At 37.5% G+C, this 23,630-nt stretch overlaps 1 protein-coding gene and 1 pseudogene across 12 annotated transcripts in view; both read left to right on the top strand.

The window, feature by feature from the left end:
• Positions 1 to 23,630, top strand: part of SCAF11 (SR-related CTD associated factor 11) — a 76,356-nt gene that overhangs the window by 49,734 nt on the left and 2,992 nt on the right. For 6 of the 11 annotated variants that reach the window (XM_082742297.1, XM_082742300.1, XM_082742304.1 and 3 more), the window contains 8 exons: positions 13,065 to 13,123; positions 13,281 to 13,387; positions 14,548 to 14,649; positions 17,237 to 17,343; positions 17,999 to 20,704; positions 21,488 to 21,831; positions 22,860 to 23,078; positions 23,436 to 23,555. In XM_082742297.1, coding sequence (XP_082598423.1) covers positions 13,065 to 13,123; positions 13,281 to 13,387; positions 14,548 to 14,649; positions 17,237 to 17,343; positions 17,999 to 20,704; positions 21,488 to 21,831; positions 22,860 to 23,078; positions 23,436 to 23,555 — 3,764 coding nt within the window. The remainder of the gene's footprint in view (positions 1 to 13,064; positions 13,124 to 13,280; positions 13,388 to 14,547; positions 14,650 to 17,236; positions 17,344 to 17,998; positions 20,705 to 21,487; positions 21,832 to 22,859; positions 23,079 to 23,435; positions 23,556 to 23,630) is intronic. The other 5 variants (XM_082742301.1, XM_082742302.1, XM_082742305.1 and 2 more) reach the window with 1 other exon arrangement.
• Positions 3,957 to 9,745, top strand: LOC309870148 (elongation factor 1-alpha 1 pseudogene; annotated as a pseudogene). The gene is made up of 2 exons (XR_014316498.1): positions 3,957 to 7,719; positions 7,945 to 9,745. The product of XR_014316498.1 is annotated as an elongation factor 1-alpha 1 pseudogene (transcript).

Genomic DNA, 23,630 nt, shown 5'->3' with positions numbered 1-23,630 from the left:
TTATTGGGATATAACCCCATTGTAAGTTAAGGAAGGTGTGTAATTAGAAAAAGCTTGATTCTACATGTAAGGAGGTTTTACAAATACCTCAGCTATTTATTATACCTGTATATTTTTTGTTTATGATTTTATTAAAAAAATTGCCTAGATCTATATTCATTTCCTAGGGCTGCTGTAACAAACTAACCACCAACTTGGTGGTTTAAACCAACAGGAATTTGTTTTCTCACCATTCTGGTGGTTAGAATTCTAAAGTCAAAGTATTGGCAGACCCATAATCCTTTTCAGGGTTCTAGAGAAGAATCCTTCTTTGTCTCTTCCTAACTTCTGGTGGCTCCTGGCAATCCTTGGCATTCTTGGGCTTGTAGCTGCATTACAGGATTCTCTGTCTCTGTCTTCACATGTCCTTCCTCTTTGTCTCCCTGTATATCATTTTCTGTCTCTGATAAGGACACTGTCATTGAATTTAGTTAAGGTCCACCCTACTCCAGTATTATATCAATCTTACCTGAATTGCATCTGCAAAGATCCTCTTTCTTTCTCTCTCTCTCTCTCTCTCTCTCTCTCTTTTTTTTTAAAGATTTTATTTATCTGAGAGAGAGAGAGAGAGTGCAAGTGTGGAGGAGGGTCAGAGGGAGAGGGAGAAGCAGACTCCCTGCTGAGCAGGGAGCCTGCTATGCCATCGAACGGAGCTCGAACCCAGGATCCTGAGATCATAACCTAAGCTGAAGGCAGAGGCTTTAACTGATCCACCCAGCTGCCCCAAGATCATATTTCTGAATGTCATAATATTTTGAGGTTCCAGGTGGACATGAATTTTGGTTGAATTCTTTACAAAGTCACTGAAGTGTAAAACACGGAAGAGTTGTTACAGTATTTATAAAATAAAATTTCTAAGTGATAGGAAAACAGTGTACCCCAACCCTGGTGCCTAGGTTGTGTTCTTCTAGTACCATTTCCCAATGAAAGTACCAGGGCATCTTGCTGACTGATTCCAGGTTTGAGGTAGTAAATAAGATGTGTCTAGAACATTTTTCTAAAAGCAAGAAGTTTTTAAACACTACTTGCATCATAACAAAAAGTCTTTAGGAATCAATTTGCTTGGGCTCCCTCTTGCCAAAAATGGGATAATTTGAGCATCAAGAAGAGTAATAAAAAAAAAAAAAGAAGAAGAGTAATAAAACTACAGTTATTGAGACCTGTCAGATAAGTTGAAATCCAAGAGTTCATCATGCTACCTTATAGGTAAACACACTTATTGATCTGTTTAGGAGGATGCTAGGAGGTTAATTTATTTTGAAAACCGGTACATGAAGAAAAATATCAAAGCACCTTTCATGCTTTTCCTCGTGGTAAATGGATAGATGAGGATAATTGAACAGTAATAAAAGAAAGTTAATTTTTTTTTTAAAGATTTTATTTATTTATTTGACAGAAAGAGATCACAAGTAGGCAGAGAGAGAGGAGGAAGCAGGCTCCTTGCTGAGCAGAGAGCCCGATGCGGGACTCGATCCCAAAACCCTGAGATCATGACCTGAGCCGAAGGCAGCGGCTTAACCCACTGAGCCACCCAGGCGCCCAGGAAAGTTAATTTTTTAAAGAAATATTTCAGCACATAATTTTACATGGAATTACAGATTATGAATATCAGCATTTTGTAAACTGTAGTGAATTAATGGCTCCTAGGCAGTGATCAGCATCACAAAAGGAGGGAGCAGCAAACATTAAACATCTCCTTATAGAAGTAAATAATATACAGTAGTAATAACAAAATGAAAAACCCTGCATCTGATTAAAAATCTGACTACTGATTTATAGGGTATATAGAAACACAGAAACATACTAAGCAACTATAAGGGGATGCAGTCAGCAAAATTTAGACACAGACGAATGACTTGGGTTTCTTCAGTCCGAAAATTCCAAGGAGTTTAAGAGGAATGGAGGGGACTGTGGATTAAAGAGACAAGCATTAAAGCAACCACAATTTATGGACCTTATTTGGATCCTTATTCTAACATGTCATAAAAAGAAAGTAAGCAAATACAACTTGGGATGCCTGGGTGGCACAGTCAGTTAAGTGTCCACCTTCAGCTCAGGTCATCATCCCGGGGTCCTGGGATGGAGCCCCACAGTGGGCTCTCTGCTCAGTGGGGAGCCTGTTTCTCCATCTCCCTCTGCCTGCAGTTCTGCCTGCTTATATGTGCATTCGATCTCTCTGTCAAATAAATAAAATCTTTTTAAAAAAATACAACTGTGGACAGTTGGGGAAAATTGAGCATTGGGTATTTGATATTAAGGAATTACCGGGTTTTTGTTTGTGAGAATGGTATTAAGGATTTTTCCCCCTTGTCTTTTTGGAGTTACATACTGAAATATTTATGTATTAAATGATAAAATGTCCAGAATTATTTCTAAATGATCCTGAGAGGGTTGTAGATAAATTAACAGTGGGGATGAATTAATAATTTTGGAGACTGGGATTTGGGTATATGGGGATTTCATTATGCTAGTCTGTCTACTTTTCGATTGTTTGAAATTTTCTGTAATTAAAAGAAAGTGCTATGAGAATTTAATTGTCCATTTCTGCCTTCCCCCATAGTGGTACATAAAGTAATTCAAGGCCTTATAGTTAACTTTTAACTTCCAGTTAAAATACAGTATATTGTCTTGGGTATATGGGTTTTTTTTCTATATGATTCTGTTTCTCGTGGTTATTTTCTAAATGGCATTTTCCACGGTATCATGCAAAGTGGTAGTGACCATTAAGTGTTTAACAGTTTGATTGTCCTTGGCTGCAACTACCTGATGACAGAAGATAATTGATCTATAGATATAACAAATAGAAAACTGAGATTCAGGAAGTTAAACTAATAAAAATGTGCATGAGAACATTACCTCCAATTTCAGGGAAGTAGTTTCCTTTAATAAAGAAAGGAGACAGATTAATGTTAAATAAAAATGGCTAAATTTAACATTAGTCAAGTCTGCTCTGTAGGTGTCATTTTTTGTACTTCATGTAATGTTCAAAATCATTAATAATTGTAAACTTTAAGACAGTTTTAAAAAGCTCGGTATCTTAGCCAGGATCACACAGCTTACAGTTGGAGCAGCCAGAATTTGATTAGTCTTCTGACTCCGTATCTGTTATCTCTTCCCACCACACAGAAATATTAAAGCATGCTATTAGTAATGTTACCCATTTAGCCTTTCACTTTATGGTTGCCTGTAGTTTTTATAACTCAGATTATTATCTTATTTTGATGGGTCTTATTTGGATGTACTTTTGAGCTAAAAAATAATATAAAATTAACTGTCATTTTGATAGCATCATATCTGTTTCCTACTTGATAGATCAATTAACCTTGATTATTTTGCCTTACCTTTCAGAAATGTGTTATCAGTCTTTTTTTTTTTTTCCCCAGACTAGTTTATAAACCATACCGATAGGAATAGAACATTAAAGAGTTTTTAACCTTTAGTTTTCACTTTCCTCCCTCTTATACTGTTTGTGGGAATGCACGTTGGTACAGCCACTCTGGAAAACAGTATGGAGGTTCCTCAAAAAGTTAAAAATAGAGCTATGACCCAGCAATTGCACTGCTTATCCCAAAGATACAAATGTAGTGATCTGAAGGGGTACCTGCACCCAATGCTTATAGCTGCAATGTCCACAGTAGCCAAACTGTGGAAAGAGCACAGATGTCCATCAGTGGATAAATGGATGAAGAAGATGTGGTGTATATATACAATGGAAAATACTCAGCCATCAAAAAAATGAAATCTTGCCATTTGCAGTAATGTGGATGGGTATTTGCTTAATGAAATAAGTCAATCCGAGAAAGGCAATTACATGATTTCACTCAATATGTGGAATTTAAGAAACAAAACAGGAGCATAAGGGAAGAGAGGAAAAAATAAAACAAGATGAAATCAGAGGGAGACAAACCATAAGACCCTTTTTTTAAAATTTTTTTTTTATTTATCAGAGAGAGAGAGGGAGAGAGCGAGCACAGGCAGACAGAATGGCAGGCAGAGGCAGAGGGAGAAGCAGGCTCCCTGCCGGGCAAGGAGCCCGATGTGGGACTTGATCCCAGGACGCTGGGATCATGATCCGAGCCGAAGGCAGCTGCTTAACCAACTGAGCCACCCAGGCGTCCCACCATAAGACACTCTTAATCATAGGAAACAAACTGAGGGTTACTGGGATGGAGAGGGATGGGGAATGGGACAACTGGGTGATGGGCATTAAGGAGGGTACCTGATGTAATGAGCAATGGGTGTTATATACAACTGATGTATTACTGACCTCTACAGTAATACACTAATACTAAAAGTACTATCACTGAACTGTACAGTAATACAGTAATACACTATGTTAATTAATTGAATTTTAATTTAAAAAAAAAAGGAAAGTGACTCAGCAGCCCTCCCTTCATTCAGTATGAAGCAATAACAGAGAGAGCCCCTAGCATCTAATAGTGCTCCGGTGCGATCACTGCTCTTTGCTGGTAACATTCCTTCTGATGTGTGTTTTCATTGGTTGTACTACATTAAAAGGTTAAATGTTAAAATGTTTCTCCTTTCAAAAAAAATTTTTTTTTCATATTCTGCATGAGATTTTTTAGTTTTTTTTTTTTTTTTTTTTTTTTTTTTTTTTTTTTTTTTATTAACAGACTGCCTCCTTAGAAGACACTGAGAGAATTTGTAAATTATTACTTGTAATTGAACCAAAGTTTAGGGTAGAAATGAACCTTTATACAGGAGAAAAGCAACCTTGGACCCTTAAATTTAACCACTTGATGACTGAGCAAAGAATGAAGAGATTAAGTTAAGGTGAAGGTAAAGTTAGTGGCAAGTTATGCATATTAAATATATATTTACTTAACCTGTTACATTGAACAGGAGCCATTGTGTCCTAAGGATGATTTAAATTTCTTTTTATAAAAAACTTTGAGAAAACCTTTTTTCTTTACATAGGACTGCTTAAGTAGATTTTAGAAGCAGCTTAGTGTACTTCTTTCATTTCTTAAAGTTTTTTGAAGCAGGAAGGGACTGTTCTTTGAACATTTATGTATGGCTTTATGCCTGAAGTTATTTATCTTTATGTTATACACTACTTAAACTAATGAACAGAGCATATGAAACTGAAATTCTTTTATCTGAATTAGAAATTATACATTAGTTAAAATTGTAGAAGGCCTAATAGATTTTATTGGGAGTTGGGCCACTTGGCTTTTGTACTGGTTTTTCCATTAAATCATCTGTGACTGTAGTAAAATTAGGTAAATTGTTTAATTTAGTTTCTTCATATGATGAAGATACTGGTGCCTCACTTGAAGATACTGGGAAAGGTTAGATAGCATACCTTTGGCAGATTTGTTGAGGAAATATTACTTTTTTTACTCACACTAGGTAACTGAGTTGTCATACTTTTTTTCTTTTTTTAAGTCCTTTATGTACTTCTTAGAATAAACATTAATCTTTTATTTGGACTAATAGTTTATAATTGGTGCAGTTTATAAAAAGTATCCCTTTTTTAGGCATTTCTTAATGGAGTGCTTCTTGAAGTACATGCTAGAGCATTTAATTATGGCTTTATTAACTTTGGAATCAATTAATCAAGCTGTAATTGGGTACCTGCCAAATAATGGGCTCTAAGTTAAAAGCCTTTTTCATACTTGTTTGTATTGTAGAAAAGATGTTTTCATGAAACATCTTTTGGCATTAGTATTTCATGATACATGTTTAGGATGTGCTGAATTCAAACAAGACAACCTTCTAGCTAAGCATAGCAGATTGACAAACATGGGACCTGTTTAATTCCCTAAACCTTCCAAGAACCCTACTAAAATGATACCAAAAGAATGAAAAGAAAAAAAAAATTTAAGCCACAAATCCAGAGAACAAGGGAGAAGAGACAGCAAATAAGAGATGTCCACAAAACTTGAAAGTGATTGTGTGAGGCGAATGGTAAATTGTGTTAACAGATGGGGTGCCTGGCTGGCTCAGGGAGTAGACATGTGACTCTTAGGGTCATGAGTTCAAGCCCTGTGTTGCCAATAGAGTTTATTTAAAGAAAAAAAAATTGTCTAAGCAGATAGCTGAACCTTTCATGGGGAGCATGGAGTTAATTAAAAATCAGTTTACGTACCATAGAACCTTAGGCAGTCTTGGGTCTGAGGACCTCCATTATCTAGAAGGCAGGGATATGGGTGATGCCAAAAACCAGAACTGGTTAAAGTGTTTGTTTGTTTGTTTTAAAGATTTTGTTTATTTGACAGAGAGAGACACAGCAAGGGGGGAAACACAAGCAGGGGGAGTGGGAGAGGGAAAAGCTTGGCAGGAAGCCTGATACAGGTCTCAATCCCAGGACTCTGGGACCACGACTAGAGCTGAAGGCAGACATCAAACAACTGAACCACCCAGGCACCCCTTGGTTAAAGTGTTTTAAAGACTTATTTATTTATTTGACAGAGATCACAAATAGGCGGGGGGTGGGGGAAGCAGGCACCCCGCTAAGCAGGAAGAGCCCTATGTTGAGCTTGATCCCAGGACCCTGAGAATATGACCTGAGCCCGAAGGTAGAGGCTTAATTTCTGAACCACCCAGGCACCACGGTTGAAGTGTTTTAAAGAACTTTATCCGGCAGAGTTTTAGTGCAAGAGGGTAGGGGTGGAGTTCCTCCCAGGCAAAGACTAGATGTTTCCTCCATAGAGTGAGTGGTTAAATCAGATTAAATTCTGGCACAAATGAGGGTAGAGGAAACAACAGTAAAGAGGGAAATTAAATCAAATATTAAAGCTTCTAATTCTCTACCCATGGCACTTGCACTCTTGCTTATTGCTAAATTAGAAATAGGAGGCATCTTATCTAAGACAAAAGACTTGAGATTCTAATATTTGGGAGTCTCTGAATGAAATAGCCAGATCCCTGCTTGATCAGCTTACAGTGAAACCCGTTAGTTGAAATGCTCTGACCACCTGTCCTCAAGATTTTCAGTCAGTATTTTAGTGTCTCAAAAATCATGGGTCACTGGATATTTGTGGGGAACCTCCAATATAAGAGAGGTCAAAACAGAGACAAAAGGAACTGGATAGAATAAACCAAGTGCTGGGAAAGGAAACTTTAAAAATTAATATTCACAGAGATAAGGGATAGTTCATCATTGACACAAGAAAGACTGAAAAAAGGCAACTTGGAAACCAAAAATGTTATAGTAGAAATTTTAAAAATTCAACAGGGATAGAGAATAAATTGAGAAAACTGAGAAGGTGAGATGAAAAGTTGACAAGATGGTAGGGTATTAGTCTGTAAGGTTCAGTACGAACTAATAATATTTCAGAAAGAAAACAAGCCAAAAGACAGAAAGTTACCAAGGTACTACAAAGGAAAATTTCCCCAGAGTTGCTGGGTATGAGTATCTGAATAAAGAAATAACCCAACACCTGGTAAATAAGGAAAGAACTAAAGTGCTTCATAAAATTCTAGAACTCTGCAGATAACAAGATCCTAAGAGGTTCTAGAGAGAGAAAACAAGACTATGTATAAAAGAATGTTATCAACAATGGATGGAGCACTGGAGCAATGTCTTGAAAATTCTGGGGAAAATAATTGCTAAACCAGGACATTGTAAACCCTGTTAAACTGTCAATCAGGTGTTAGGGTAGAATAGACATTGTCAAACACGTAAGAGCCCTTGCTTCACTAAATAAGAAAGTAGTGAACATGGGGCGCCTGGGTGGCTCAGTGGGTTGAGCCGCTGTCTTCGGCTCAGGTCATGATCTCGGAGTCCTGGGATCGAGTCCCACAATTGGGCTCTCTGCTCAGCAGGGAGCCTGCTTCCTCCTCTCTCTCTGCCTGCCTCTCTGCCTACTTGTGATCTCTCTCTGTCAAATAAATAAATAAAATCTTTTAAAAAAAAAAAAGAAAGAAAAAAGAAAGTAGTGAACATTGTTACAAAAAATGAGTTCTGACCTAGGGATTTAAAAAATGAGTTCTGGCTTTTTCGCAACGGGTTTGCCGCCAGAACACAGGTGTCGTGAAAACCACCGCTCATCCTAAACCAGAATGGGGAAGGAAAAGACTCATATCAACATTGTTGTCATCGGACACGTAGATTCAGGCAAGTCTACCACTACTGGTCATCTGATCTACAAATGTGGGGGGATCGACAAAAGAACTATCGAAAAATTCGAGAAGGAGGCTGCTGAGATGGGAAAAGGCTCCTTCAAGTATGCCTGGGTCTTGGATAAACTGAAAGCTGAACATGAACGTGGTATCACCATTGATATCTCCCTGTGGAAATTCGAGACCAGCAAGTATTATGTGACCATCATTGATGCTCCAGGACACAGAGACTTTATCAAAAACATGATTACAGGCACATCCCAGGCTGACTGTGCTGTCCTGATTGTTGCTGCTGGTGTTGGTGAATTTGAAGCCGGTATCTCCAAGAACGGGCAGACCCGTGAGCATGCCCTTCTGGCTTACACACTGGGTGTAAAACAACTAATTGTTGGTGTTAACAAAATGGATTTCACTGAGCCACCCTACAACCAGAAGAGATACGAGGAAATCGTTAAGGAAGTCAGCACCTACATTAAGAAAATTGGCTACAACCCCGACACAGTAGCATTTGTGCCAATTTCTGGTTGGAATGGTGACAACATGCTGGAGCCAAGTGCTAATATGCCTTGGTTCAAGGGATGGAAAGTCACCTGTAAAGATGGGAATGCCAGTGGAACCACACTGCTTGAAGCTCTGGATTGCATTCTGCCACCAACTCGTCCAACTGACAAGCCCTTGCGTCTGCCTCTCCAGGACGTCTACAAAATTGGTGGTATTGGTACTGTCCCTGTGGGCCGAGTGGAGACTGGTGTTCTTAAGCCTGGCATGGTGGTCACTTTTGCTCCAGTCAATGTTACAACTGAAGTCAAGTCTGTTGAAATGCACCATGAAGCTTTGAGTGAGGCTCTTCCTGGGGACAATGTGGGCTTCAATGTCAAGAACGTATCTGTCAAAGATGTTCGTCGTGGCAATGTGGCTGGTGACAGCAAAAATGACCCACCAATGGAAGCAGCTGGCTTCACAGCTCAGGTGATTATCCTGAACCATCCAGGCCAAATTAGTGCTGGATATGCACCTGTGCTGGATTGTCACACAGCTCACATTGCTTGCAAGTTTGCTGAGCTGAAGGAGAAGATAGATCGTTGTTCTGGAAAAAAGCTGGAAGATGGTCCCAAGTTCTTGAAATCTGGTGACGCTGCCATTGTTGATATGGTTCCTGGCAAGCCTATGTGTGTTGAGAGCTTCTCTGACTATCCTCCTCTGGGCCGTTTCGCTGTTCATGACATGAGACAGACGGTTGCTGTGGGTGTCATCAAAGCAGTGGACAAGAAGGCAGCTGGAGCTGGCAAGGTCACCAAGTCTGCCCAGAAAGCTCAGAAGGCTAAATGAATATTATCCCCAATACCTGCCACCCCAGTCTTAATCAGTGGTGGAAGAACGGTCCCAGAACTGTTTGTGTCAATTGGCCATTTAAGTTTAATAGTAAAAGACTGGTTAATGATAACAGTGCATCGTAAAACCTTCAGAAGGAAAGGAGAATGTTTTGTGGACCATTTGTTTTTTTGTGTGTGTGTGGCAGTTTTAAGTTATTAGTTTTTAAAATCAGTACTTTTTAATGGAAACAACTTGACCAAAAATCTGTCACAGAATTTTGAGACCCATTAAAACAAAAGTTTAATGAGAAAAAAAAAAAATGAGTTCTGACCTAGGGAAAAGGTAAATGGGATTATCAGGATGTTGATAGAGGATAGTTCTGAATGACTGTTAAACTACTTTTAGAGGGTTACCAGTTCAGACTAGAGTGGGACAGAGGAGTACCATTTCCGTGAGAGTGGGAAGCAGAGTTTGTGGATGAGATGATGTGTTTGAGTATAGTAAGAGGAGATTGATACTTTTGTTGAAGAGTTAGCTATAAATTAATTATAGGTAATAAAGAGAAAAAAGGAAAAGAGAAAACAAAGTAGTTAACCCTAGGAAAAGCAAGCAGTTGTGTAAGAAAAATAATCATAATGTCGTATATGGTTCAGCTGTGAATAATGTTTATATAGTTATAGTAATGTAATATTGCTTTTGATATATCAAAAAGAACATTTGGTGGAAGCAGCAGCTAAGCAGGTAGATAGGGTAGGGGTGTAAGAGAAAAGTCTTTATCTTCTATAGTAAAAAAAAAAATTAGAAAATATCTGAAACCAGAAAAAGTCAGGTAGAGTAGTATAAGCTTGTTATTTAGAAATGAAGAAGCAAATATTAGAAGAAACAGTTAAGGGATTTGATGAGTGCTTTCAGGGAACAGGAATTTCTGTAGTTTGCTGTTGTGCTGTTTGATTTCTTGAAGTTTGTACATGCATTACTTTGATAAAAAATGCAATATAAAGGCCTATCATTGCTGTCCAAAGGCAGTTAGATTAGTAGGGTGGATTTGTGAAATGGTCTTTGATCACAATTTAGGCATATCCACCAGTATTGAGTATTTTTGAGATTGTTATTGGAGCTGCTCAGTAATTACCTGAGAATTACCCAAAGATAGTTGGAATACCTTTTGAACCAAATTTTCATTTAGCGTCTGGCCAGAAAACAAGCAGTTTTTTGCATAGAGAGCATTCTCTCTAATGGTGGCTTCCCGAGATAGGTTTTCAAGTGAGGGAGTGCTGTGTAAACTTTACAATCTTAGAAGTGTTAAGTGAATGAAACGAGTGAAAATAACTCAGTACCCTTAGGTACTGGTTGTACTGGTTGTACACTGTCCAACTATAATAGCAGTTCTGTGCCTAGCTGAAAGAAATAGTTAAACTTCTAAGAATGTGACTGGATATCACACATTTTATTCCTGGCTTGATGCACAGTTTAAAAAATCAGTATTAGGGGCGCCTGGGTGGCTCAGTGTTTTAAGCCTCTGCCTTCTGCTCAGGTCATGGTCTCAGGGTCCTGGGATCGAGCCCCGCATTGGGCTCTCTGCTCAATGGGGAGCCTGCTTTCCCCTCTTTCTCTGTCTGTCTCTCTGCCTACTTGTGATCTCTCTTTCTGTGTCAAATAAACAGATAAAATCTTTTAAAAAAAAATCAGTACTGGGGTGCCTCGGTGGCTCAGTTGGTTAAGTGTCCTATTTTGGCTTAGGTCTTGATCTCGGGGGTCCTTGGATTGAGCCCCGCATCAGCCTCTTCACTTAGTGGAGTCTACTTTCCCTCTCCCTCTGCTCATCTCTTTCTCCAATAAATAAATAAAATTTTACTTATAAATAAAATTAGTATTATCTTTTAAATATACGTTGAAGAGTAAGAAAATAAGTTTCTGGAACTCAGCCAGTACCTCTTTCCCCATTGTTGAAATTACATTTGTTAGAACACTTCTGGGTGGGACATGTGTGAAGGATGGATAATAGCAGGAAACCAAACAGCTGTTGTATGGTAGCTTAAAAGGAAATTAGTATGCTCTTAAGCAGAATGTAACCTATTACCAACTGGACTGACTGAAGAAACCCCAAATACATATGGTCTTACAAGTAGCAGCAAACAGGCCTCCTTGTTAGAGTGATTTATTTTAACAAGGTCAGTAGGTCCTTTATGAGGCAAGCAAGGCAGAAGATCGAAAGATCTGTTGTCATTTGCACTGTGCACTTTATAGAGTTCTTGAGGAGAGAGCAGTGACAACAGTAGCAGCAGCGGATTATTGCAGGCAACAAATGCACTGATAGGCAAAGAAGACTAATCACACAGGGTCCATGGTAAAGAAGAACTAACAGCAATAATCTGTAAAGATGCTAACACAATTTTTGTGATTAGCAGAAATTGTCCTTTATCTTCCTTAACCTGGAAGTATATATCCATAGAAATAAATGTCCTGATACAACAGGTAAGACAAAAAAAACCACAAAACACCCACCATGAGCAGTGCAGCCAGAAGCATTGCTCTAATGGAAAGCTATGTGTCCTTCCTACTTTTAAAGTTTGAGGAGAAAGGAGGGTGCTTGACATTGGTACCAGTAGCTAAATGATAATTTACGGGGCTCATGGCCCCAGTTCCTCTGGTCAGTTCTGCTTGAGGTGAGTTAACAGTTGCTGGTTTTTAAGTTACAGCAGGGAAGGTTATATTCAGTGCATTACTGATATTATGTAATTTAACATCTTGTATATATTTTTTGTAACAAAGTAGTGTAAGTTTACATAGGCTGCCAGAAAATGTTGACAAGAATTTTAATACTCCTGCTCTGAGCATAGTATTTGCACATGTTTCATACCAATTTTCTGTTTTTGTGGCTTTTTAAATTTTCTTTGTATCTGCAGCTTAACAAGATAAAATCAGCATTTGAAAAAGTTATAAAATGCAAGTACTATTATTTTAAATGTAACTTTTCTACATATTTTAACTTTATCAGTATGCCAGTATATGCCAGTGTCAGTACTGCTTTACAACCTCGTTAAAAATTTTTTTTTTACTATTTATTTATTTAATTAGAGAGATTGGGGTTCGGGGAGGGGCAAAGGGAGAGAGAATCTGAAACAGGCACCACATCCAGCACAGAACCCAACACGGGGTTCAGTCTCACTACCCTTAGTTCATGACCTGAGCAGGAATCAAGAGTCGGATGTTTAACTGACTGAGCCACCCAGGCACTCCTTTGGTTGGTTGGTTGGTTGGTTGGTTTTGGTTTTGGGTTTGGTTGGGTTTGGTTTTTATTGTTTTTGTTTGTTTTTCAAGAGAGAGGGAGCAGGGCAGGACGAGTAGTAGGGTACAACCTTGTGAAATAAAAAGTGAGGGGCGCTTGGGTGGCTCAGTAGGTAAGCATCCAACTCTTGGTTTCAGCTCAGGTCATGATCTCAGGGTCGTGAGATTGAGCCCTGTGAAGGGCCCTGTGTTGGGCCTGGAGTCTGCTTGAGATTCTCTCCCTCTTCCTCTGCCCCTACCCGTGCTGCGTGCATGTTGTCTCTAAAATAAATAAATGACATCTTAAAAAAATAAAAATTAAGGCAAGGTAACAGTCATTTTGTGTCTTTGTACAGGAAATTCTACACCCAGTGAAATGGAAGGAAAGAAAAATGCAACAATAAAAACAAATAAGGTTTGTTGAAATAAAGAATAACTTTTAGATAATAACATTCTGTGGTGGTTTAGTACCTAACTATAGCTTGGCTATATCAAAACATTTAAATATAACTATTAGTTATCATGGAGGTTTTATTGTTTGCTGTTTCACTAACTTCTTTTTACTTTTCTAGCCTCGAAGATCAAATCAGTGTACCAGTCAGTGCTTCAGAAATTTTTTCTCCAATATGTTTTCTTCTAGTAGTCACACTGGAGAATCTTTCACCTGTAGAACTTACTGGTTAGTATTTTCTATTTTAATTTATGTGTTTGTACTTGATGTTTCATTATTATAATTAACTTTTGGTAAAAAAATGTTCTGGCTCAAATATGAAAGCCCATCTTGTTTCTTGGTTTTGTTTCTTTTGGAAAATAAACTAGTTCTGGTAAAGAGGAAACCTGTTTTATGACCCTCTGTAGCATGCAGTGACTGCCCATGATCTAGTGGGTTTTGTCTTCATTAATAATAAATTGTTCTACACTGGCTTTTTATGTGATGGAGAAGTAAGCTACTTGTTAAATTGTAATCAAGCAGAACCCATTTAGAACCAGTCATCCTTGAATCTGTATTGACTGGCATGCAGATACTAAGTAAAATATTTGTGGAATTTGAAGGTTAAGTTGGGGTTTTATTTTTATTAATATATTTTTTTAAGATTTTATTTATTTGCTTGACAGAGATCATAAGTAGGCAGAGAGGCAGGCAGAGGGAGAGAAGAGGAAGCAGGCTCCCCGAGAAGCAGAGAGCCCGATGCGGGACTCGATCCCAGGACCCTGGGATCATGACCTGAGCCAAAGGCAGAGGCTTTAACCCACTGAGCCACCCAGGCACCTCTAAGTTGGGGTTTTAAAATCACCTGCTTTAGTTGAATGAACAAGACAGGTCAGGTTTGCATGATTTAATTTTAGAGCTTGGCAAAGGTTACCAAAGATAACAGTTACATCTAAGTAGCTTTTGGAAAGCTGAACTCTACCCATTTTTGGTTATAGGACCTGTATCTTTCTTTATTTTTTCCTTTGTCTTACACTTCGTTTCAGATGGAAAACTACTGCAAATACAATTTCTGCTGGGACTGCTGGCTGCAGCTTTGGTTCATGGGATAGAAAACAGTGTTGCTTTTTTCTATCAGTAATAAGGGTTTATTCTGAATTAACTTGTTAAAAATTCTGTCACTTCAAGATACAAATTCAAGCATTATTTTTATGAATCAGATAAACAGAATTTTGATTTGTAATAAATTTTACAATTAGTAATGAGTTCATATTGAAAGTGTTTAGAAGTCTGTTTTAAATGTGGTTTATAATGCTAGGTACAAAATTTTTGCTATCATGATTTAACACAAGTATTATGCTGAACTTAATATTTGGAATTCTGATGAGGGTCTAAAATTTATCTTTTAGTACAGAATTTATAGAAATCAATGAAATGAGTGCATTGATTAGACAGAAGAGACAGGAATTGGACTTGTCATGGTTTCCTCATACGTCACCTGGAAGTGGAAGGTAAAAAAATTTTCTTTTTACCAAAGTGTTTACATGCTAACGTAAGCAGAAGGTGTCATTAATACTTAAGTAACAGGTATCTTAATCAATAGTTGTGTTTCTAAGAAAGTTTTATGCAAATTAAATTTGGTGTCTCAACTGCCTAAAGAGGATTGGTATTTAAAAAATCCCTTGAAAAATACCTTTTTTAATCTGTTTAATAAATGTAGATACTTGGGTCATTTTAAAGGAAGACTCTTGAATCCCAGAAACAGTTGTGGAAAGGGAGGTGGGTGGGGAATGGGGTAACTGGGTGATGGGTGTTAAGGAGGGTATGTGATGTGATGAGCACTGGGTATTACATGCAAATAATGAGTCACTGAACATTATGTCAAAAGCTAATGATGTGGGGGTGCCTGGGTGGCTCAGTTGTTGGGCGTCTGCCTTCAGTTCAGGTCATGATCCCAGGGTCCTGGGATCCAGCTGAGCATCTGGCTCTCTCTGCTCAATGGGCAGCCTGCTTCTCCCTCTCCCACTCCCCCTGCTTGTGTTCCTTTTCTCACTGTGTCTCTGGCTGTCAAATAAATAAAATCCTTATTTTTTATTTTTTTTTAATTTTTTTAAAGATTTTACTTATTTATTTGATGAATAGAGATCACAAGCAGGCGGAGAGGCAGGCAGAGAGAGAGAAGAGGAGGAAGCAGGCTCCTTACTGAACAAGTAGTACGATGTGGGGTTCAATCCCAGGACCCTGGGATCATGATCCGAGCCAAAGGCAGAGGCTTTATACCCCACTGAGCCACCCAGGTGCCCCAAATAAAATCTTTAAAAAGAAGTAATGATATATGCTATATGTTGGATAATTAAATTTAAAACATTAAAATTAAAATTAAAAAATAAATAAATAAAAGGGAGAGCACCAAGATGATAAGATTCATTGTTAGTAATGGCATTTGGATCTGTCATCTTTCTGTTGTTTCACTCATTTGAATCTTAACCTGTGTGCTGTTAGCGGACACACTACTTCTTTGGTCACGACATTTCCCCTCTCCAAAAGATTTCTCTAAAATTTATTTGACTAAGTCTTTATACTCTGACCTGGCATTCATGATTTTCTATAATGTAGTCCTTTCTTTCTTAGTTTAAGTCCTATAGCTACTGTCATGTTGCTAGGTGTTTTATAAATATATATATACTTAAATTAACTTCCTACAAAAAGATTGATTGAGGTCCTTGCCACTGTCATTCCTGTAACATTATAACTTTATCTTATGTAACACTGTAATATAGTTCTGCATATATAACACTGTAATTTAGAGACCTTCCCTGTAGGAATGACCGTGGAATATAAATACAAGTGAAATTAGGAAGTCCAGATATATGAGCTCTCAAATATTTTTGCGTATGTGTAGTTGCACATTGTTTTTGAAGCTTTTCTGCTTCTACTACAGATTTCATTGGGATAAAGTAGGTTTTCTTCTTTTTATTAGGCGATCTGAACTGAACAAATACGAATCAGAAAAAAGCCAAGAGTGAATTGGGTTTGGTTGTAGAAACTTAATAGGGACATTGGGAGCTTTGAAGAGCCATTATTCTTAGATTGAGGAATGTCATAATATAATAGAACAACAGAAATCAGTCCTTTTTTTTTTCTTTTTAAAAAATGTATTTATTTTGATGTTTTTGCTTTTGATACGTGTTATAAAACAAATGTAGTGAAAACATAGCTCATGTATGTATGACATGCTTCAAATTCAAGTGATACAATTCTATTTCCAAGTTATGTTAAATTATTTATTCATGAACTGATTACTCTTTAACCTTGCTGATTTCTTAAGACCTTGATTTGATTAACTTGGCTAAATTTTCCTTTGGTTGCCCAGAAAGGGGCGTGCGTAGCACGAAGGGCATGAAATCACCTTTTGGTGGTTGGGGGTTGTGGTGGTTACACAGATCTATACATCAGTCAGGTGTCATCAAGCTGTGCACTTAAAATTTGTGCATTTTATTGATCTATACATTTTATTTTCCAAATTGTGAATTTTTTTAGAATGAAGGAAAAAACAGAAACTAAAAAAAATTCTTGGCAAAATATTACATTAAATTATTTAAAAGAGAAACACGTATTATATATGAAGTTGCCCTTGGTCTCCTTTTGCCCTTAATTTATCAGAAACATATGCTTTTAAGGGTTTTTTCTATATAGCCAGTTGGTAGCCATCTTTGAACATGAGTAACCTGGAATTTACATTTTCAGTTATTTTGGCAAAAACTAATTTAAGGGGCGCCTGGGTGGCTCAGTGGGTTAAGTCGCTGCCTTCGGCTCAGGTCATGATCTCAGAGTCCTGGGATCGAGTCCCGCATCGGGCTCTCTGCTCAGCGGAGAGCCTGCTTCCCTCTCTCTCTCTCTGCCTGCCTCTCCATCTACTTGTGATTTCTCTCTGTCAAATAAATAAATAAAATCTTTTAAAAAAAAAATACTAATTTAAGTATACAGTATTTTAAAGTTGCTAACGTGATTTGGGAAAGTAGTAATTTTAAATTGTTGGTGTAACTTTTTAAACCATTTAAACAAAATGTCTTTTTTTGTTTTGTTTTAAATTTTCAGAATTGGTTTTATACCCTGGAATATTGAAACACAAGTACTTCCTCTCATCTCTTCTGTGTTGCCAAGAACTATTTTTCCAACAAGTACCATATCTTTAGAAAATTTTGGTAAAGTTTGTGTAATGTTTTTCTAGTCTTTAGAAAATTATTACTAGTTTCTTTCAGTATCCAGTGAGTGTTCATGACTTAGAAAACTATAAAATAAGGTAAAGATAGTAAGTCCTAGATACTTCTGTAAATATTTGGGTAGCGACTTGACTTTTAGATTGTTCCAAGTAGAAAATCTTTTTTACTTAAGAAATTACATCATCAAATCTTCGAGAAACTGGCTAGAAGTATCCCTTCTGTTTAGGGCTTTAGCTTTCAAAATGTAGATCTTTAGAGGTTACATCTACTAATTATGAACAAATAGTGTCAGTCTTTATATTTGTGGATAACTTGTTTTCTCTTTTTTTTGCCTAGGTATTACCTATTCATAACACAGTGGTATTTATCAAACCAAACATATTTTCTTCTGGTTTTCCTATAGATTGCCCACAAGAATTCAAATCTTGTGATAATTCATTTCAGTAGCATTAAAATAACCTGATAAATACCTGCTGTTACTTAGATGTTAGTAGCTATGCATTTATTCATAACTTGATTCATAAGTATATTTTGTTTCACTTTGTTACAGACATTTATGCTAACACAACCTGAAACCAAAGGCTTCTCATTTATTGAAACATATACTTTTTACTTTTTAAAATGTATGTATTATTAGGTACCTCCTGCAAGGGATATGCATTAGCACATACTCAAGAAGGAGAAGAGAAGAAGCAGACTTCTGGTACATCAAACACCAGAGGAACAAGACGAAAACCTGCAGCAACAACTCCTACAAGGAGATCAACACGTAATACGAGAGCTGAAACAGTCAGTCAGGCTCAGAAATCGCCAGTATCAAATAATTCTGGATGTGATGCCCCAGATAACAACAATCCATCTGTAAGTGTTTCCTCTTCGGGTGCATCAGAAAAGCAAACAAGACAGGCTCCAAAACGGAAGTCTGTAAGAAGAGGAAGAAAACCACCTTTGTTGAAAAAGAAACTTCGGAGCTCTGTATCTGCCCCTGAAAAATCATCTTCCAGTGATTCAGTAGATGAAGAAACAGCAGAATCTGACACACCACCTGTGTTAGAGAAAGAGCACCAATCAGATGCAGAAAGTAGTAACAGTTGTACTGTGCAGGCAGGTGTAGAAAATGAGTCTGTTAATGACTTGAGAAGTTGCAATGAGCACGTAGAAGAAAGTGAGGAACATACTGAGAACCATGATACAGAGGAAGCAGTGGAATCTTCATATTCGGAGTCTCATGTTCAAGATCCTCCTGTACTAGTTGGAGAGGAAGAGGACATTCAAAAAGTTGAGAATACAAGTATAGAAGCTAATATTTTATGGTTAGAAAGTGAGACCCCTAAAAATATTTCTGGAAAAGAAGGTGATCAACTAGGAAATCAAGACCAAACATCTGGACTTTCAGAATCAGAGGTAAAGGTGGATAAATGTACAGATCATTGTTCAGATGATCTTCTTACTTGTTCAGGATCTGAAGTTGAAGTAGATGAATCTGTACCAAGCTTAGGTGACTTACCAGAGAATGCAGAGTCAGTGGTTAATGAAGAAAAAGTTATGGAGAGTCCTGTGGCAGAAATTACTGATCATAAAGATTCAATAGTAAAAACAGAACAGCTTGTAGAAAGCCCCAAATTAGAATCTTCTGAGGGTAAAATTATGCAAACAGTGGACAGAATATCCATAGAGAGCTCAGAGGTTCAGTTGCTTGGGCATGTTGAAACTGAAGATGTAGAAATAATTGCAGCATGTGATACTTCAGAGAATGAAAATTCCAGTAGTATTCAAGACTCTGAAAATAATTTATTAAAAAATAATCTTAACACCGAATTAGACAAATTAGAAAAGACTGAATCTCCTATTGAACATTCCGGATCTGCAGAATTGCCTAATACACACATTGAACAAATTCAGAAGCCTTTTAGTGAGGACAATAATGAAATGATACCTATGGAATGTGATTCACTTTGCAGTGACCAGAATGAATCTGAAGTTGAACCTTCTGTAAATGCTGATACTAAACAATTGAATGCAGATTCTATGGAGCACAGTTCTCAAAATAATATGCCATCTTCTGATCCTGCAAATGGAAATGCTGAAACTGTATCTCAACCATCTGAAAGCCCTGTAGATGTGGCAGAGAAAGCCAAAAAGCCTCGTACCCGAAGATCTAGATTTCACTCCCCATCTACAACTTGGTCTCCCAACAAAGATACTGCACGAGAGAAGAAGCGGTCTCAGTCTCCATCTCCCAAAAGAGAAACTGGAAAAGAAAGCAGGAAGTCTCTCTCACTGTCTCCCAAGAAAGAATCTGCAAGAGGACGTAGAAAATCTCGTTCTCCGTCCCCAAAACAGGATATCGCAAGAGAAAGGAGACAATCTCAGTCTCGATCTCCAAAAAGAGATAGTACAAGGGAAGTCAAAAGATCTGTATCACTCTCCCCAAAAAGAGACACTTCTAGAGAAAACAGAAGATCTCAGTCAAGAGTGAAAGATTCTTCCCCAAGGGAAAAATCCAGGTCCCGGAGCAGAGAAAGAGAAAGTGATAGAGATGGGCCAAGGAGAGATCGAGATCGAGAAAGGAGAACCAGAAGATGGTCTAGATCCAGATCTCGTTCTAGGTCACCATCAAGATCTAGAACAAAAATTAAGAGTTCATCATTTGGCAGAACTGACAGAGACACTTACTCTCCCCGCTGGAAGGAAAGATGGGCAAATGATGGTTGGAGATGTCCACGAGGAAATGATCGGTACAGAAAGAATGACATAGAGAAACAGAATGAAAATACAAGAAAAGAAAAAAATGACAGTCCAGGTGCTGATGATCCAAATTCTGCTGACAAACATAGAAATGACTGTCCCAGCTGGGTAACAGAAAAAATAAACTCTGGGCCTGATCCAAGGACCAGGAATCCGGACAAGTTAAAAGATTCTCACTGGGAAGAAAACAGAAATGAAAATTCAGGGAATTCTTGGAATAAAAACTTTGGTTCAGGTTGGATGTCTAACCGTGGTAGAGGTAACCGTGGCAGAGGCACTTACAGAGGTGGTTTTGCCTATACAGATCAAAATGAAAATAGGTGGCAAAACCGAAAACCCCTCTCAGGGAATTCAAATAGTTCAGGGAATGAGTCTTTCAAGTTTGTGGAACAGCAACCCTATAAGCGGAAAAATGAGCAACAGGAGTTTTCATTTGATACACCGGCAGATAGATCTGGGTGGACATCTGCATCTAGTTGGGCTGTGAGAAAGACTCTACCAGCAGATGTACAAAACTATTATTCACGACGAGGGAGAAATTCTTCAGGCCCGCAGTCTGGATGGATGAGACAAGAGGAGGAAACAACTGAACAAGGTAACATGTTCTGCTTATTGAGTAATACTGTTTTATTTAAAGAAGGAGATTATAAGTTTAACATTTATATGAATTGCAATGATCCGTGTTTATAGTTTTATAATGTTAAATTGAATCCCCGTTTAATAAGTCACTTTGCATTATATAAATATATATACACATCAGCATTTACTGCATTTTTCACCTGTGCGTCACCCCCCCCCACCTTGCCAAAGACTTACGTACTGTAAGTACAGTTTGTTAAAATAGAAGAATTTGAGATGTTAAAATAGAAGAATTTGAGATGTTCTTGTGCAGGATTTAACTTCTATTTCATTTATCTCAGATGTGAGCATTTGGATTTTTTTGATGATTAGTCATATAAATAAAGTTACTCTTCTAATAATGATTTACTTTTCTTTGGCTTTTCTTGTGAAGAGCATTCTAAGAAAAAAGCTGTTGAAGATTTAAAAAAAGTGATTAACCTTCTAATTTAGTATTCTAATTAAATTTTATAGGATTATTTCTTTAGCAGATTTCTTGAGGTACTGATTCTTTGCTAATGTTGACAGATGTTGTTATATGAACTTATTCTTAAAAATAATTCTAAATTGTTTTTAGTTAGAAAATCAGTCCACATAATTTAGAAATGATAGGATTAGACTAAATGATCTGAGATTCGTTTAGGTGTTCTGAGTCTGTTCATTGCTATTTAACCTTACTATAACTAGTGGTTTTTTGCTTCTCTGGCTAAAGACGTTTGCAACATGATTTTATTTCACAAGTCTTTTTTTCTTTTGATAGATTCTAACTTAAAAGACCAAACAAACCAACATGGAGATGGTTCTCAGCTACCGATAAATATGATGCAACCACAAATGAATGTAATGCAGCCACAGATGAATGCACAACAGCCTGTGAACATCTTCCCATACCCAGTGGGTGTTCATGCTCCTTTGATGAACATCCAGCGCAATCCATTTAACATTCATCCTCCGCTACCCTTGCATTTGCACACAGGCGTGCCTCTCGTGCAGGTGGCTGCTCCTACCAGTGTATCTCAGGGACTCCCACCGCCACCACCCCCTCCCCCACCATCCCAACAAGTCAGCTACATTGCTTCACAGCCAGATGGAAAGCAACTGCAGGTATGTTTTTAGCATCTAAAGTTTAATCAACATAACCATTATAAACATTTAGCTCTTAGGGACAGATGGGCAAGAAAGGGCTTTCTGGCATCCGGAACATTTGTTTGATTAGGTTTATGGGAAACCTTCATAGCCTCCTTCACTGTCCTTCCTCAAACCTCCCACCCCTCAAATAAGAAAATGAATTGAATGCATATCGTCAGATCTAAGCTACATATATACTGTGGTTGATGTCCAAACAGATTTGCTTTTTCAAGTTAAGACCAAATTACGAGCCAAATTAGAATCAGCTGGTGGGTGCTTTAAAATAATTTTCCAATTTATTGGACTTTTAAGGGGGTGGGAACTGGTGATGAAACTTAATACTGTCTTGTTGGGACAAATGCCAAATAAAGCTGTTCATTATCTGTTACCATCTGTGTTTCATTTTCACTGAGTTTACCCCGCTGAAAAGAAAGAAGTGACTCGGAGGCATATAGAAAATTTGGACAATAGTTTGTAAACATAGTGTTCATTATAGTTCTGTGCCTACATTTCACAAATTCTAGAATCCTAACAGCAGTGTATAGTTGGAAGATAAGGGGAATAGGATTCCAGAATTTGGGATCTCTTGTCTTTTTTTTTTTTCCGTTTTTTTCCTGTCAGCTCTCTGCAGGCCATTTGACGTCACTGTCTCCTTTCCCTCCATCTTTAAAGTGGAGGCAGTACTTTAGTTAATTTTCATAAAGAGCCTCTCAGGAGAGATACTATTCTTTAAATGCTGTTCGTTTCCTTCTTGTTTTGTAGTCAGAACATGACAATTTGCAGGTGTAATTTAAAAGTCACTTAACATATTTACATAGATCTCTATTTAAGAATGTTACTCATTTTTCTTCGGAGTCCTTTGGATATACATGACCCGAAATAAGAATTTTCCCTAAGTACTGAGGTTGACTCACTTTGAATTTTTTTGTTATTTCTAATAAATGACTAAAAGACTTCTATTGAAAACAAGTAACTCATTAACTGATGATAACTCTTTAAAACAGGGTATTCCTAGTGCTTCTCATGTAAGTAACAACATGAGTACACCGGTCTTGCCTGCTCCAACAGCAGCCCCAGGAAATTTGGGAACAGTTCAGGGACCAAGTTCTGGTAATACTTCGTCATCAAGTCACAGCAAATCCTCTAATGCTGCTGTAAAATTGACAGAAAGCAAAGTAAGTGTTACAGTGGAAGCCAGCGCAGATAGCTCGAAGACAGACAAGGCAAGTTCAAGGTTGAGAGCAACCTACATATTCTGTATATGATAAAGATGAAAAAATAAGTTTTGTTTTGTATAATTGGTAAAGGGAATTTATGTTGATAATCTTAAATTCCAGTGTTATTTGAAGGGTTCTGTCTAGATAATGTTGGTGTCCAATGAGTTACTGGTAGTTTATCATGATTAGTTTTAGAAATGTTTGGTATATGTGTTAATAAATAACTTTTATATTTATGGCACCAATATTTGAAGAATTCTTGCAACAATGTAGAAGTGTAGTGTTTTCAGTATTATATTTTTAAAGAAATTTTTGAAAGTATGTGATTGGGCAAAGAATAATTATACTTTTTCCTCTTACCAGAAATTACAGATCCAAGAAAAAGCAGCACAGGAGGTAAAATTGGCCATTAAGCCATTTTACCAAAATAAAGATATCACCAAGGAAGAATATAAAGAGATTGTACGGAAAGCAGTAGATAAAGTAAGTTCCAGTTTTAGCAGAGTTATGTATGTACTGTTTGAATCACCTCTATTTTAATAAAGGAATGCTTAAGGC

This window comes from Mustela nivalis, assembly GCF_964662115.1.
Source record: "Mustela nivalis genome assembly, chromosome: 7".
NCBI lineage: Eukaryota > Metazoa > Chordata > Mammalia > Carnivora > Mustelidae > Mustela > Mustela nivalis.
This window is presented reverse-complemented; position numbering and strand designations above follow the sequence as displayed.